A 17,016-nucleotide genomic window follows, 5' to 3' on the forward strand; every position below is an offset into this window, starting at 1 on the left:
TCCATCAAGATACAAACAGACTAATTTGTAAAAATGGCGCGAAGTTGAAAAAAGGGCGGATGCGGTAGCACTAATTTGAATAACAAACATCGAATCAATGAGGCGGCAAATATCAACGCCCTCTTTACCACCTATAAGTCCGGATGTTTATTTACGGAAGGCCCGCAATCGGATAGCTCTTCATTTAAGTTTACTCTTTGATGACATATATTACCTTAAGGGAAGAAATTTTCGCGAGAAGAAATTTTCGTGGAAGAAATTTTCGCGGAATTTAATTTCGCGAATTTGGGCATAATTCGCGAAATTAAAGTCCGCGAAACACACCAAAATTGTTAAATCGCGAAATTAAATTCCACGAAATTCGATTTTTTTTCTTCTTCTTTTATTTTGTTGTTTTTGACTAGGTATTACCAAAAAAAGATGTAGACAATTGATTTTTAAGCATTATAACGTGTATTTTTTATCAAATATAAACAAATATAAACAACTCCGTGATGCTTAAAAGTTAATTTAAGTTGATAACTTCTTATTAATCGCGAAATTAAATTCCGTGAAACTTTTAAAATCGGCTCATTCGCGAAATTAAATTCCGCGAAATTTGCCATTTTGAAACTCTGATTCGCGAAATTAAATTCCGCGAAAATTTCTTCTTGGGAAAATTTCTTCCCTTAAGGTATCTTTAATAGAATAGGAGCAAGGTGTCATGTAATACATGATAATTGTAATATACGTCGTCTATTTGTATTCTTATCATGTAATTTTAATATAATGTAATATACGTCGTCTATATGTATCCCGCAGCCCCGTAATCAAGCCAAGTGCCAGTGTAAAGTAATAGAAACCAGGCTTGATTACGTAACGTTTCAAAATGAGCACGCTCGTACACAGACCTCTTTTATATTTTTGTGTGCTTTGGAAAATCAAAACATCTCGTTACTTTTTATGATGCTGTTACTACTGTTGTCATTTATGACGTTGTGCATATTGCAATAAAAAAATATATTTTGTTATAAGAAACAATTATTGTTATTTGGTTCAATTGGTTCAATGTATCAAATCTCTCAGTTTAGTTGACACTTTGGTATCTTCGTTGCGTCACAGCGAAAGGTTTGTTTTTATTTTAGTTTGTATCTTTGAAAGACCCCATCGGCTTTAGGCTGGGCTGTCGGCTTTAGGACCTCTCACGGTAACAGGTATAGCTTTTTCTAATCCTGTAATATCAAGGTTCCAGCTACACTGTCTGAGTCTTGTTTTCTGATTTCTACTAACTTTTCTATGAATTTGATATTTCAAACTTTCTCCAAATATCGACCCGACCGGGAATCGAACCCACCGAAAGAAACTCTGATCAGAAACCTGTTGAGCCACACTCGCACAGCAGAACACAAAATTTGTAAATACTTATAGAATGACAAAAAAGACAGGGGTAATGTTGTTACAATATGGGTAAAAGTACCCCTTTTTTAACCTGACTGAAATTCGAGCCGTTACTAGCAGAACCCTGCGGGGCCCAAGGCGCCGAGTATGCACCCGGCACAGTGACAAGCCGTTACTAGCAACCCTGACCCTACCTGACTTTTAGTTAATCAATTCCAAACAACAAAACCCCCAGAAACATAGAATCCGCTAGGGCAGCAGGATTTAGCTGCTTCTTCTAAAGGTCTATTTTCTTTGGATCCTCAACTTGATTCAGGTAACTCTCACCCTTGTTGTTTCAAATACATCCTGTAGATGACTAATGCTGTTATTTCTGAAACCTTGATTTCCTAGTAGTGTGACTCTAACTGACAAAAAGCCCCATTCAATTCATTGTTGTTGACGTTCAGTTACATCAATATGCCTTCTTACCTGTCTTTAAAAATATAAATAAAAGTAATCACGGAAAAGGACGCGAAAAAAAAGACATAAGTGTGAGAACAGAGTAATCAAACTCGTTAGAAAAAGTACCATTAGAAGTCATAAAAAATCAACCTGAATAAATGCAATCGAAATCCCAGAGAACTTCATAATTCCCCAAACAACATTACATTACTATGTCAAACTCCCATTACATAAATTTTACAATTACGTCAGAGTAGACTACGCTCGCCACCGAAGAGGTTTATTTGGAAAGGGTAATTACATTTTATTGTTCGCTTCTTTTTTAAAGATTGGCCGGGTTGGAAAAGTATGAATTTCTTTGTACATATTTTACCTACCCCAAATATTTAGGAGGCTGAGTTTTAAACAAATGGTCAAGTTGAAACGAACGATAAATGTATCAAGGTCTGTTTTATTTACCCCCTGGTGACTTAACAAAAGAGACTTAACTCGATGTTACAATCCAATTATTGAAAGTTTGTCTCTGCCTTTTTATAATGAGCGAGACATACGTTCTCTGATTACGCAATTTTCATATTGACATTTTCGAGGCATTTTGATGTAACTGACGTTTGCCATGATTGATGCATGACGCATGAATGAGAGACATGCCATGAGATTGTAAAAGTTTTAGAACACAGGAAAAAAAGTGGGAGAAGAATCTGTGAGTAATATTATAAAGATTTTTATTAAAAAGATGCTTAAAATCAGCTGAAGAGTCCAGTCAAACAAACAAAATATTGGAAATACCTGAAATTTTCGACAGCCAACCACTTTCGATATCAAAACTGAAATCATATGACAATCAAAAACAATGTTAAAGCTATGTGCAGGCTGCTACATCACTGTGATAAGATTGGCGGTACAATAACCTGTGATCTCAAAATATTGTGCACATAGGAAATGGGGAAGCGCCGCTTGTGGATAAAGCGCAAGTGAGCAGCATAAGATCTTTACAATATTATTGCTCCACAACAGATTGAAATATTTTTGTGACACTTACGCAGGGGGGGGGGTTTTCAGGGGTCTTAAATACCGTCATACCGACAAAATTTTGGGTCAAATACCGTAATACCGTCAGTGAAGGAGGCTTAATACCGATACCGATGCTATATTTATGTTTTTTTTCGAAAATAATGAATTTTCAGTTATCAAGTCTATTGTGTAGTAACAAATTAGAAACTGTACAAACGCAAGTCTTGTACTTTATGCGGCCCCCCAGTCAACCCTCAATTCAGGTATTCACGCACAAACTTTTGCCAATTCACGTATTCACGTGCGAAAAAAACCATTTTCACGTTCACGCACAATTTTGCTTTTACATCTTTGGTTAAACAATTGTAACCTTATTGGGCTAAATTTAACCTTTTTTTGGTCTCTTTTAAACAGACCTATTCTTATACCAAACATTTTCGCCAATATTAAAGTTTTTTTGCCAGTTTTGTGACCTTATTCTCGATATCGTCGACTTTTTAAGGCCTCTTCTACCTACAGCTATTTGAGCTTTCATAAAGCAATATTTCAGGTCTGCCGTGCCAAAGTTACTTGCTTGTTACGGGAGGAAAATGCAAAATTAAGCCTGTCCCCAATAATTTCTTCCTCGCAGACCCGTAAGATGTCTTTTATATTGAGAATTAATTTAAAATCAAGGTTTGGGCCAATCATGGTCTGATAAGCCGTAGACCGTAGCCGTTTTCGACAATTTTCGCTCTCCTTTGTTATTGAAAAACGGCCTTAATACGCTATTGTTAGCCAAGTATGCCTTGTTTGGTCACACAAGTTTTGATTTGATTTAACACCGACCATTTGTTGGCAAAAAGAAAAATATGGTACGGCGAGCGACGTACCTGCCGTACCCGGTGCGGCGTTCCAAGAGTTTCGGAGCTAAGCACGGATTTTTCACATTCATCCTCCGGATCCTGAGGATATCCTCACCTTTTTTTGTTTTTTCTCAAAGTATTAACCTTAGAATCCTTAGGGTCCTCAGGCTTTTGCGAGGATATCCTGAGGATCCTCACTTTTTTTCTTTTTTTCTCAAAATATGAACCTTAGGATCCTTAGGGTCTTCAGGCTTTTGCGAGGAGAACCTGAGGATCCTCACTTTTTTTTCTATTTTTCTCAAAATATGAACCTTAGGATCCTTAGGGTCTTCAGGCTTTTGCGAGGATATCCTGAGGATCCTCACTTTTTTTTCTATTTTTCTCAAAATATGAACCTTAGGATCCTTAGGGTCCTCAGGCTTTTGCGAGGATATCCTGAGGATCCTCACTTTTTTTCTTTTTTTCTCAAAATATGAACCTTAGGATCCTTAGGGTCCTCAGGCTTTTTCGAGGATATACTGAGGATCCTCACTTTTTTTCTTTTTTTCTCAAAATATGAACCTTAGGATCCTTAGGGTCTTCAGGCTTTTGCGAGGATAACCTGAGGATCCTCACTTTTTTTTCTATTTTTCTCAAAATATGAACCTTAGGATCCTTAGGGTCTTCAGGCTTTTGCGAGGATATCCTGAGGATCCTCACTTTTTTTTCTATTTTTCTCAAAATATGAACCTTAGGATCCTTAGGGTCCTCAGGCTTTTGCGAGGATATCCTGAGGATCCTCACTTTTTTTTCTTTTTTTCTCAAAATATGAACCTTAGGATCCTTAGGGTCCTCAGGCTTTTTCGAGGATATACTGAGGATCCTCACTTTTTTTCTTTTTTTCTCAAAATATGAACCTTAGGATCCTTAGGGTCCTCAGGCTTTTGCGAGGATAACCTGAGGATCCTCACTTTTTTTTCTTTTTTTCTCTCAAAATATCGTAAATCCTCCTAATTCTTTTGAGGGTCTTGAGGATATCCTTGGGAAAGCCTGAGGATCCTAAGGATCCTAAGATTCACTTTCTTTAATGAAAAATAATTGACGTAAAATAAATATTTGAGGATCCTGAGGATATCCTCGCAATATCCTGAGGACCCTAAGGATCCTAAGGTTCATATTTTGAGAAGAAGAGATAAAAAATGAGGATCCTGAGAGTTAGCTAAGGAAATTAAAATATTGATGTTTTATCAAGCCGTATGCAAGACAAAACAGAGGATCCTGAGGATATCCTCTAAAAGCCTGAGGATGCTCAGGATCCTAAGGATATAAGTGAAAAATCCGTGCCTGAGTGGAGTTTCGCCCAAGAAAAAATTTAAAATTTAGAATGCCTAGATTGCCTGAAAACGTATCATGTACATCATGATGTAAATTATTATATCAGTGCCGTAGCAACTTGGGGGGGCAAGGGGGGCTATGCCCCCCCCAATAATTTTTTCAAAAATGGTTATTTTGCAAAATGAAAAGTTTTTCTTTTTTAATCTGTTATAATTGCATTTATGTGCATGTTTGAGTATATTTTTAAGCAGTCTAGAGCTCAAATTTTCAAAATTTTCCCCCTCGGGCCAAACCATGGTTGACCCTCGCGGTGTCACTAAACTTCAGCCACCCAATATGAAAATGCTTCCTACGGCACTGTTATTTAATCGTTCGATGCTGCACAAGATGTTTTTAGAACTAAAAACTACTAATTATTGAAGGATTAAATACCGCCTTTACTGTCTCTAAGTTACTGCAGTATCAGTACATTGTATTGTAGTAGCAATATAAGTGAATACTAGTGAATTTTATCTTGACTCATTCGTTGGATGCAGTATTTGCATCACGAAAGTTGTCATCAAAAAAATGCGCCCGCAGAAAAATACCGAAAATATTTGCTTGTTGATAGATATCGTAAAGTTTTGCTTATTTTGAATAACCTCACCATGACAATAAATAAGTCAATAGGACATCCAAGATGGTGCGAGCGAAGCGAGCAAGAAAATTTTACTGGTTAAAATAGTGGAATAGACTTATCTTTTTTGAAAATTTTTCTGCATGAAACTCATGAAGAAACTCAAAGGTAAATAGTTTTATACCGAAATACCGTTTTTTATTGGTAAAAATATCGAAATACCGACAAAAAAACAGGCAATTTACCGATACCGGTAGAAAATGAAATACCGTAATCCCGTCGTTTTTTTCTCGTAATACCGATTTACCGGGGGTAAAAAGGCCCAATACCGTCATACCGTAAAAGTGAAAACCCCCCCCCGCAGGGGGCAGGGGGGAGCATAAAACCTAAAGCAAATTCAAAATCCTCTGTAACATCTGGAATCGGTATTACTTTAACAAAGAATTACGAGTATATAATCAATTGAATAGAGCCTTATTAAAGTTTTTAAAGGCTTTTATAATTTCATGGTTTATATTTCCGCCAAAAAATGACCTGTTCGTTAATATCTTGAAAATAAGAAACTAAAAAAGATATTTCGGGGCTTTTCTCGTGGAAACAGATTTTTAAATTCACCAAAATCAATTCAGCTTCACTTTGACATGTTGCTATTATTGATTATATACTTGTTTTTGAAATATATCCATGATAAGTATCAAAAATCTGTGAATTATCATCAAAAAGTGTCTATTTTCCATTTGCTTGTAAATTTAGAAATGACCTAAATTTTTAGTCGGTCTTAATTATTAGTCGGCCCTTAGTGACTAAATTTTGACGAGGTGACTAAAATTAGGGCCGACTCTAATAATTAAGGCCGACTAAGTTTTGGCCGATAAGGTATCAAGAAGTGCGTCCGAATTTTTATTTCCCGCGCTTTTTGATTCTTTTGTTGTACGAATTCGTCTTAGACTACATACAAGAACGTCAATCCCGGGGGTAATATTGTCCTAGATAATCCTTTCGGAGCCATAATCTTATTTCGATTCTTTTGAAATTTCCCACTAAATACTGAATACTAGTGACCAGAAGACAATTAATTAAAACCCAAGACAAAAACAAGAGAAAATATAGTTGTTATATTTTTGAATTAATATTGTTTCTCAATGTATAACATTTACAATCTCTTTCTTTATCACATCAAACAGACTGATTCTTCAAACTCCTTTGGTTGCTTGCAGCTTAATCCTTTGCAGCAATCAGAATCGCTTTTACATGGAAGGAAATAATCGTTGCATTCAGGTTTCACAGCCTCTTTTTGGTACAACTCATCGGCGTAATTTTCATTGATGACGTCATTGATACTTAGGGCGTGCGTGGCGTAAAGGGTGGCACACAAGAGAAGGGTGCAAACGACGAATGCTCTCATGATGGTGGCTGACTTGTTATTCCTAAAATTAAAGAAATTAAATTTGTACTCTTGGGTACCTAAAATACCCCTACCCTATTTCCCGCTAATCAATTTCCTCGTTTTTTTTCAAAGATCCTTGTGGAGTCTTCCCTTTCAGAACATTTTTATTCCAATCCCCTCTAACTCACTAATTTATCATCATTATCGGCCCTTTTTATACGAAAGTATACGCTTTCTTTATAAGAATATATTTTGTAAGAATATTCATGATGAAATTTGCCAAAAAATTAAGAATAATGTCACCATCACGAAATTTGGCAACTGAACCTAAGCATGCTTATTTATAGAGCATTTTACCTGTAAACTGCCAATTATCTTCCAGCAAATGCTAAAAACTTTCAGAAAAATGTCATATCTTTAATCGAGGTATGTATTACACGCTACTTTTAGGCTTAGGTTGGATCTTAACTTAAGAATATACCATAAGAATATATTAGGATGATTTTCCCAAAAGATTTAAGAATAACGAAATGAAAAAAACAACACCATTCTTATAACAAAATTCCCGTACTGCTATGACTCTATTTATCAGGTACAACAGAGAAGATGGCCTACAATACTGGCCAAAAGTAATGGAATTCCTCACTTTTTGGTATATGAATTCACAAGTTCCCCCTTTACCCCCCTTATATAACATTAGCGAGTTTATTCATGTATGTGTGTTTTTCAGCGACGGAGACGGTAAGGTTCTAATTTGAGTAGATCCTGACCAGCTGAGGACGACGGTAAATCAGCACTTTTACCGTCCTCGATTTTGCGGGGCGGAATTGCGGGTTTTTCCAAATCGCTTCAGTCACTCTTCCGTCCTCAAAAGTGCAAATACATAAACTCGGTATTGTAGAGAGAGGGAAGGGGGAGAGGAGCCATAAAAACAGTAGTATAGGTGGAATTCCATTTACTTTTGGCCAGGATTGTAACTTTCATAATCTTCTTCGTTGGATCATGAAATAATGGAACTTAAAGGTTTTGTTTTTAAATAACAGTGGTATCATTTGCTTACTCGTCAATTTTAATTTACAAGCTTTTTCACATTGGATTGACACGGATGTGGAGCAAGATTTGTCAGAAAGAGGAAAATAAAAACATTTTTGCTTATATCAGCATAATATAACAATAGCAAGACACTGTCCTGATATGAAACGGAAACACTTGTGTCAAAATAAAACCTTTAATTTAAAATCCTCAATTTCTACAAGTATAAAATGCAAAAAAATACAAAATATTAAGACTCACCGTTTTAGAATTTGTGAAAAATCGAATCGGTCTTCCGAGTCAGGCAATTTTGCTGTTTCTAGAGAAGGTTGTATTTTAGTGCCTAACTTTCTTTGAATTAGATCCATATTTCTACCGATCTTAAAAAAATACAATATAATGCCTTTGTAGAAAGAAAAAGTGACGTGGCAATCAAGAAAAACAAAGGTATGAAAACAGGAGGTTCTTTTTCTCTGGTTTTCAACCTTTAGGACTAAGTATAAAAAAACGTGTACAAGTATTTTGTTGATCAAGCCCCCTGTTTAATTGTTCAATCGTTTTGGTAGTTGCAGAGTCCGAAGCTTTTGGACAACAAAAGCGAATAAATCACAAGGCATTGTTAAAAATATATTTAGAAGCACCTGGTTATAAATGCAGCTGCAAAAATAAGTTTAAAGATAAGACAAAAAACCTGATAATTTTTTTTTAGGCAAATTTTAAGCAAATAGTGATATTTACATTTAAAGAGATGCTATAAAATAGTCCTGTAGAATCAAGTTTTACCTTGAAAATGGTACGTTGCTAAACTAAGAATTCAAAGGCAGGCTAGATCACGAGAAAGTTGGATCTAAAGTTTTTCTGACTGAGAATAAATAAAGATCAAATAAGGTGCTGACTTAGCAAACTTTGTTGATCGTCAAAAAATCTAAGATTTTATTTTATTTTCACGATGTTTCAGATCAAAGATTCAAAAAAAGGTTTTTGAAAACTTTTATGAGAATCTTGTGTGCAGGGCTTTGTAATAAAAATTGACGTCATTAAAAGTTTCCCCAGAAGGTTCAAATGACGTCCGATTAGTTTGGTAAAAAAAATAAAATAATTAAAAAGTCGAACCCTTACTCTATAGTGCAGTGACACATTGGCTCAAAGATATATGTCACTTTACAATGTGCATCGATGCAATGTGGAACTTCTTAAAATAGCGAATTAAAAAGTGTACATAAATAAAAAATTATACATCAAAATCTAAGTGAGTTACCCCTTTTATCGACTCTTACTATTGCTCTGTTCTCCCAAAAGACGATTCTCTAAATCTTTAAGACGAAAGATTTCACATTGATATCCCTTTTTCGCTTTTACTGGGTGTTTTTTTAGTTATATGTCTCAGTTTCCTCGAGAGGGTAGAAAAAAAAAACACTTCCGCATCAGTGACATAGTGAAACCCGCTCCGGTGGAAAAATCGGTGATAAAATATCGCCAATAATGGCTTTTTAAAGCACCATTGGGATTTGGGATACTAGTGAACCTGATCGAAATTTATTGAAATTCTCTATACCCTAGTCGAAATGATGGTCGCATTAATTAGGGGGTAAATGCAAATCGAAAAGAATTCATATTAGTGAATTCTAGGAGAATAAGCAATGCTTTAAGATGAAAAATCTTTCCCTATCCCAATAAAAATCGAGTTAAAAATTCTCAACCCAGTGAGATATTGAGATCTCAAACTCACATTACCTCTTTTTCAAAGCCACCCTGGTGGATTTCAAAAATTCACCAAGTACCTAATAAGCGTCACCCGCTAATTAATTTTTCGAAAATTTTCCACCCAGAACATTCCTATTCCAAGCCCAATGTTTTTTAAAGTGTCCTTATTTTTTGCACTAATTCTTCTGTATCAGCCTCCTTAAAGAATTTTCGACCCAGGACATTTTTATTCTAACCAAATAGTCGGACTTTTGTAAAAATCCCCTGAGCGTAACTCACCAAGGAACAAAATAAAGAATATTTCTTAGCGAACCACATAACAGAGGCTGTTAAGCCGCATAAAAGGGCTCCCGTGTGCGCAACAAGTTTATTTTTCAGCCAAGAGTTTCAAATCTATCCCTTTCGTTTTGGGACTTTAAAATCAATGAGTAATACCAATCTGTTGTGTTCAATTCAATAATTATATTTCAAGTTTGTTATTGTCGCATCTGCGTTATCATACCAAGGGTTACTGAAATGTAATTGAACATTGTTGGAATCTCTGTTAGCATAAAATTGAAAGTTAGCTTTCGGGCGATCACTGTCAATAAAAATTTGCACGTGAACACCAAACTTATTGACTTTGATATTGTATTCTTGGTCAAATTCGAAAGCTTGGATGTAAGAAGATGACGCGGATGAAATCCCATACCATGCTTTCACTAACCGATCTACATAGAAGACAAATCTCCGGGATGGCTTTTGAATGAAAAGAGATGCGATCCGTGTACCATCCTTTCCATGATTTTCACCGATCCCAAGTTGAAAAACATTTTGGTAATCATTTATTGGATGTTCAAAAGAACCCCTTTTCATTGAATGCACTCTGATTTTGAAGCTTATCTCCCAATTTGTTCCAGGCCATGTTGGAATGATGTCAACCAGAAACGAATATTTTGTTTTGAAGCCTATGAGAAAATAGAAAAAGTACTCACTAAAATAAGAACATTTTAGTAAAATATTTAGGCTTAAAACTCAACAAGTTAAGAACATCCGAAGACTTGAAGAATTTTGAAGTCTATAATTTAATTTTCCTCAGAATTTGGAAAAAATTCTTATAAAATAAACCTATCAACCCTAAGCAGCGCGGGCAGGGACTGATGACGAAAATAGAAGGAAAATTTTTTGCGACAAGGGTATCGAAAACACCACTTTAGGTTTCACTTTTGATGATGGAGCGCCGTTACACGTTAATGTTTAAGGGCTTTGACCATAGTGAGTTTTTCATAATGTCTAAACGCTATAAACTATCTTACTTTTATCTGAAGCAGTCTGTTTGTATTCCAAACCACTCACTCGTCCATTCAATGCTAGCAAATCTTGTGGCCCAGCAAAACATTTCACATTGTTAAATTTTTTAGGGTTTTTAATGAAAATTCCATTTTTTGGGAGTATTTGACGATGATTAAACATGACTGACAAAACGTAGTGATTGTCATTGGCAATGTAGATTTGTTCCAATGAAAGGTGATACCATTTGTTAAACTCGTAATCGATTGGAAATAAAGCCTTTAATGAAAACGAAATAATATGGAAATAAAATATTTCATAGGAAATATAGAAACATGTGATCCCCGCCAAAGTCGAAAATCTGGCGAAAATTTCGCATCCCCAGTGGAAGAAATCTGTGGGAGGGGGGGGCACTCATATGGTCCAGCCCACAGCATGTGCCGCTTTTAAGGGTAGGATTTTCGAGACCCCCGAAATGCACTTTGAGGGTGTACTTCAAGGGTCTTTTAGCTGGATACACTGTAAGGCGTGTTTAAAGACTGCAATCTGATGTATGTTTGTTGTTTTGACTCACACCTATTTTGATTTGTTTTGCACATTGTGTCGATATCTCAGGCTCATTTTCAGGTGGCTTCAGAAAAATAAGATTTGAAAACAAACTGCATTGTAAGGGTCAGAAGTGTTCGGTAAATGCACTGGCGGCAAATACCGTCCTTTGGAAATGAAGTACCCTCAGGGAAAAAATACCCTGCAATTTCTACTATTGGTTTATATTTCATCCCCATTTGAAATTCAATTGTAAAAATTACACTCGATAACCATCTCCATTGCGTTTTTTTTGAAATCGGTAAAAAAAATTTCATCCCTATTAGGACCTCGTTATGGGAATAAAAATAACAAGCTACATGCTGAATGGACCTACCTGAAGATAAGACAATTGAAAAATGACAACAATAGTATAAAAATGCAGAATAATACAAGAACAACTCGAGAAATTCAAGAAATCCGGCGATTCTCGGCTGGTCTGGCGATTTTTAGAAAGTTCCTGTACCAAAATCAGTTTCATTGAAAATTGAACCATGCTTAATCGTGGACATTATAAATTATGTTTTTGTTTGAAAAAAAAAACAAAGGCATAAAACGAAAAAATCCAATGCGGCATTTTTGGCTGGAAAAAAAATTTCTTTTAAATCGAACTCGGTCATGTTTTGAGCATTGCGAATACGCATCTTTCTGCAAAAATCAGAAAAAACTAGGGATTAAAATTCGAGAAAATCTCAAAAAAACGGTTTTTCCGGCATATTTCCGGTATTTTCGGCCGGAAAAAAATACATTTTACATTTTAGGTATTGTCATTTTGCCTCAGTGTGCAAAATTTCATAACAAAATATAAAGTACAGCTCGAGAAATTCAAGAAATACTATCTTTCCGGCGAAAATAAGTTGTTCCGGTGATTTTTAAATAGTTCCGGCTTCCAAAATCAATTTTATTGAAAATCTAAACATGCTTGATGGGGGTCATTGCTATTAATAATGTTTTTGAATGAAAAAACAACCAATTGTAAAGAAAGAGTCCAATGAAAATTCAGAAAAACGGCGATTTCCGGCATATTTCCAGCATTTTCAGCTGAAAAAAAAATTCGGCCATTTTTATAAATGCGTCAAATCGTGCATCGTTTTCGAAGTAATGTTGTGACGATTTATTATCAACGCAATTTCTTGATAGTGAATTCTTTTCCTGATTCGATGTCACAAAACACTAATAAATGCCAAGAGCTTTGATATTATTTGCCAGGACATGGCATCAGAGCACCAGTGTGTCCCAAAAAAAAAAAAAAACAGCCAAATTTTTATAAAAGGTATAATCCTCAAAACGCATTATCGAAATTGGGCTTAGAATAACTGAAACAAGATTACAATTCTCTGTTCAATCAATAAATATTTGAAAAAAATGATTGAAATTTTTTTAGAGATTGCAATATTAAGTGTACAAGTCAAATTAAGTGTAAAATTTGGAATAAATTATGAGGATTTATCTCTATATAAAAAATGGTCCGTAATCATGACGACGGATTTTATCAAGCGGTTTCTTTGTTTTAAAGGACTACATTTTTTAAAATCCAGCGATATATTTTAGTTTCAATCCGGCGTTTGTGTAAAAACTACGCGCATGTGTTCTGGATGGGAAATAAGTGGTTTCATCTCCCATCCAGGAGTCTCGCGTCTAGCCCTTCGGGCGTGAAACTCAATGGGACACACTGTATGGTTTAACTCACTAAAGATTGAGACAACCTTCCGTGGCAAAAAAAGAAAACAAATGTTATACCTTAATATCTGAGTTGTGCTGTACAATAAAAATCCTCATAGAATTTTTACTATCACGAATTTCAAATAACTTTTGAAGAATCAGTCCGTCCGCATTGGTTGTGGCAAATGTTAAAATTCCACTTTGTTGGTCGCTTGCAGGAGGCTTGTCATATATAATGAATTTGAATGAGAGAGCCCATTGGTTCGTCTGAAGGGGTATGGTATTGACCAAGTTGTTCCTTTTAGGTTGAAATTCTATGAAAAATTAAATTATTTTTCAATTTGGAGATACATGTTTTTTATTCTATAAGCAAAACGTTTATAAACATATGCAGGCTCAGTTTTTGGTACCTAAACAATGGCTCTATTGTTTAAAAACAATAGAATACTAAGCATAATGCGAGCCTGATATAGGGGCAGACACTTGCTTATAAAAAAAACATTTATATAAAATTACTTTAAGGTAACATAATTTAAGGATCTTATTTTCGTGGTCGAAAAAAAAAAAAATCCAAAAAAAATCGCATTTCGCTGTTTCGCCTTATTTCGGACACCTTTTCTTCTTTTTCCAAAGGATTTTTCAAATTTTTTAATAAAAACTGGAAAAGTTTGTAATTTACAGACTTAATACTTTAAAGAAAGAAAATTTGGCGGGAATTTAATTTAGCGGATGACCGAAAAAGTTTTAAGAAGGAATTTATTTTGGCGTTCGCAAGATATTTTTGGCCAAAAATCGTTTATTAAATAGGCAAAAAAAACTGAATTAGAACAAACTTGAAAATCTATAGAATAAATCAAATTCGGCGGAAATTCAAAATTTCAGGCAAAACTTACCTTCGGAAATCGAAAAGTTTGTTTGCACTTGGTTTGATTGTTTCTGTGAATGAGTAAAAAACAAATACAGTGTGTTCCGCAAAAAAGTATACTGAAAAAGTAAGATAATTCTGTGAAAAAAATGACTAAACCAATAACTTTAATTTTCAGTATAGCTACTCAGCTCCATGTGCTTAAAAATCTAATTCAGAAAGTTTTTTAGTTCAAGATATATCGAGTCTTAAGTACACAAGGGTGCAACTATTCAACATTGAAGATGAAGTAAGATATTTAAAAAAAAGAAGCTAACTCATAACTAACCTTAATTTGGAAAAGGTAGAAATGTCCAAGAAAGTTAATTTTGTATACAGCAGAAAGAAAAATTATTCTTCTTTCCATTGCTGAAAGATTTATATTCAACCAGCTTTTCATTGACGAGAAATTTGACTTGGAAGGTGCATAGGTTTGACCATTAAAATGGCATATTTCATCAAAATGACGTAAAAGAGAGCTGTCAATCAAAAGTAAATTAGCTTTTTTGCTTTGAAAATTTTCCATCTCGACTTATTTAATCTCCGACTTAGTGTGCTTGAAGCTTCATATCTCTAAAACTAAGACTTTTTTCACAATGAAATTTTCACCGTAGAACGCTGAATATATGTGCCTTGAGCTCATTTAAAAATAAGTTGATTAAGGCGAATGATAAAAAATGTTTTGTTTCCGGAATGCGGGTGAAGGAAAAAAGTTATCATGCGGCCGGCCGGAAAATAATTTTTTTTTGCTATTTTTGATAATTTATGGCTCATTGAAATAGAGTTTAAGAATAACTTTTATGTATAAACACAGCATAAATTATGCCCTAAATTACAACAAGTACGGACTACTAACGAACGAAGTTTGCGGCCGGGTCAGAAAAAAATTTTTTTTCACCCGGCTGGTTTCCGGAAACAAGAATTTTTTTTTGTTTCGCCTAAGCTTAAAGTTTTTTCATAATTCGATTTTACTTTTTGAGTATACTTTTTTGCGGAACACACTGTACTTTAGGGACTAATACAACTTAGAGGATTTAAGGAAATGACTGATATTAACCAGGAGTCCCTCAGCTAATAGGCTCTAACTTTTAAGCATTTCGATTATTTATTTGATAGCACTGTCCCTTGGAAGCCATTGAAATGAATAGTAAATCAAAGAATTTCACAAAGCTTTAAGATAATGGAACCTTGAAAATTTGAAATTTGGGAAAAAATGAGGAGCATCGTAAAAGCATGACCAAATTTTGAGAATGGAAAAGATTAACCAAATTTGCTCAAAATTTCGTAATCACAGTAATTCCTTTACCTCCTTTAAATTTAAATCTGAGAAGATTTGTTCTATTTGAGGGCCAGGCTAAACCCAAATTAAGAAGTTCTAATAAAACTGTTTAAACCGGTTTTTTTTTTGTCGCGATCGTTACTTGACCTCGGGCAATATGTCTGAGTACATCCCTCACTAACTAAGTAGTCTTTCTTTTCGTCGCGAGTGCTATTAGAATCTTAAAAAACCGACAAGGAACTGGGTTCGAGTTTGACATATGTCACATGTTCGACAACCCAGTTGTTCGACAACTCACTTGTTCGACAAATTCATAAATTTGTCGAACAAATGTACCTTCGAACAAGTATACTGTCGAACAAGTAGGATTTCCCCCGTATTTACCTTTCTGACGATTTCTTTCTTGAAATATCTCCATCCACGAGCATCAATCAAATGAGAATCACCAACATCTTTAAACGGTTCATCGATCACCAGACAGATCTGGTCATCACCATGGTAATTTACCGAATGACAATCATCAGTTAACGTGCAATGTCCTACACATTGTACCTCACTCAAACCACTCAAATGAGTATATTTATTCTCGGCAACCTTTTTATGGTTTTGAGCATCTGTAAATTTCACTTCATGATTTCCGAAAATCACTTTAATGTTACCGAAGAGAGACCACAGGACTATGAGAAAACAACGTGGAATTAGAGCCTCCATTTCTCTGTAGATTTGTGATCCCTTTATATTTTAAAAGCATCAATTTTTCAATTCAACGTTTGATTAGCGATAAAATGTTTTCTATCTTATTTTTTCTCAAAATCTTCACTAAAATCTAATTAACCCGAACTTTATTTACATATCACCCTATTAGTAAAACTGACAGGAGGTATATTTTGATCTTATTGAAGAAGAGTCTACTTTGTTTTGATTTGAAGACTGTCGGAATATATCCATTATTGATGACCCATAATCATTCATACTTAAAATTTCCCCCAAAACACTCTCTTTATACGAGCCCATTTTTCAAAATTCACAATGTCCAGGGGTAAACTTCCGAAAAATGTTAGAGCAATTTGTAGTATTCCAACAATTTAACACGCATTGTTCGTAGAAAGAAAATTCATCCTTTTCATACCTTTCCATATATCGTACAATACTATATAATGCTCACCAATATATTGTGTACACTTTTTTTTTTATAAGAACCAGTAAATTTTTGCTGAGGCTCGGCTGTTCTTATTTTTTTTGGCACTTTGAGCCTTGAATTGTTCTTATTTTGTTCTTATTTTTTCTAAGGTAAAAAACAAGTTTTGGCTATTTACTTTACTATTTAGAGGATTTTAGAAACCAGTGATTCTTTTTGCTATAACTCTCTAACTTCAGCCTCTCCACTGTTCTTAAATTGTTCTTATATAAAAAACAAGCAACATGCTGAATGGACCTACCTGATTATGAAAGTTAGTTAGCAATGCGAAAAGAAAAATGAAAAAAATCAGTCAGAAAATATAGCATTTAGCGAAAATACACAACACAATAAATTCATCATTGATTGTTGATGGGGGAAGAGAGAAGGGTTGTAGGGAAAAAATA

General features: G+C 34.7%; 1 protein-coding gene and 1 long non-coding RNA gene across 2 annotated transcripts; both read right to left on the reverse strand.

The window, feature by feature from the left end:
* Nucleotides 1-6,717: 6,717 nt before the first annotated feature.
* Nucleotides 6,718-8,492, reverse strand: LOC136802406 (uncharacterized). The gene is made up of 2 exons (XR_010845995.1): nucleotides 8,291-8,492; nucleotides 6,718-7,037 (listed from the first exon to the last, which is right to left on the reverse strand). It is a non-coding gene; the product is annotated as an uncharacterized lncRNA (long non-coding RNA).
* A 1,694-nt stretch (nucleotides 8,493-10,186) lies between these two features.
* On the reverse strand, nucleotides 10,187-16,251 carry LOC136802277 (uncharacterized). The gene is made up of 5 exons (XM_067058991.1): nucleotides 15,817-16,251; nucleotides 14,143-14,185; nucleotides 13,328-13,563; nucleotides 11,029-11,281; nucleotides 10,187-10,680 (listed from the first exon to the last, which is right to left on the reverse strand). The coding sequence occupies exons 1-5, from the start codon at nucleotides 16,141-16,143 to the stop codon at nucleotides 10,187-10,189; spliced, it is 1,353 nt and encodes a 450-aa protein (XP_066915092.1). The 5' UTR covers nucleotides 16,144-16,251.
* Nucleotides 16,252-17,016: the final 765 nt, after the last annotated feature.

The sequence above is a fragment of the Clytia hemisphaerica genome, unplaced genomic scaffold, assembly GCF_902728285.1.
Source record: "Clytia hemisphaerica strain Z4C2 unplaced genomic scaffold, Clytia hemisphaerica genome assembly, whole genome shotgun sequence".
In the NCBI taxonomy this organism is placed as follows: Eukaryota; Metazoa; Cnidaria; class Hydrozoa; order Leptothecata; family Clytiidae; genus Clytia; species Clytia hemisphaerica.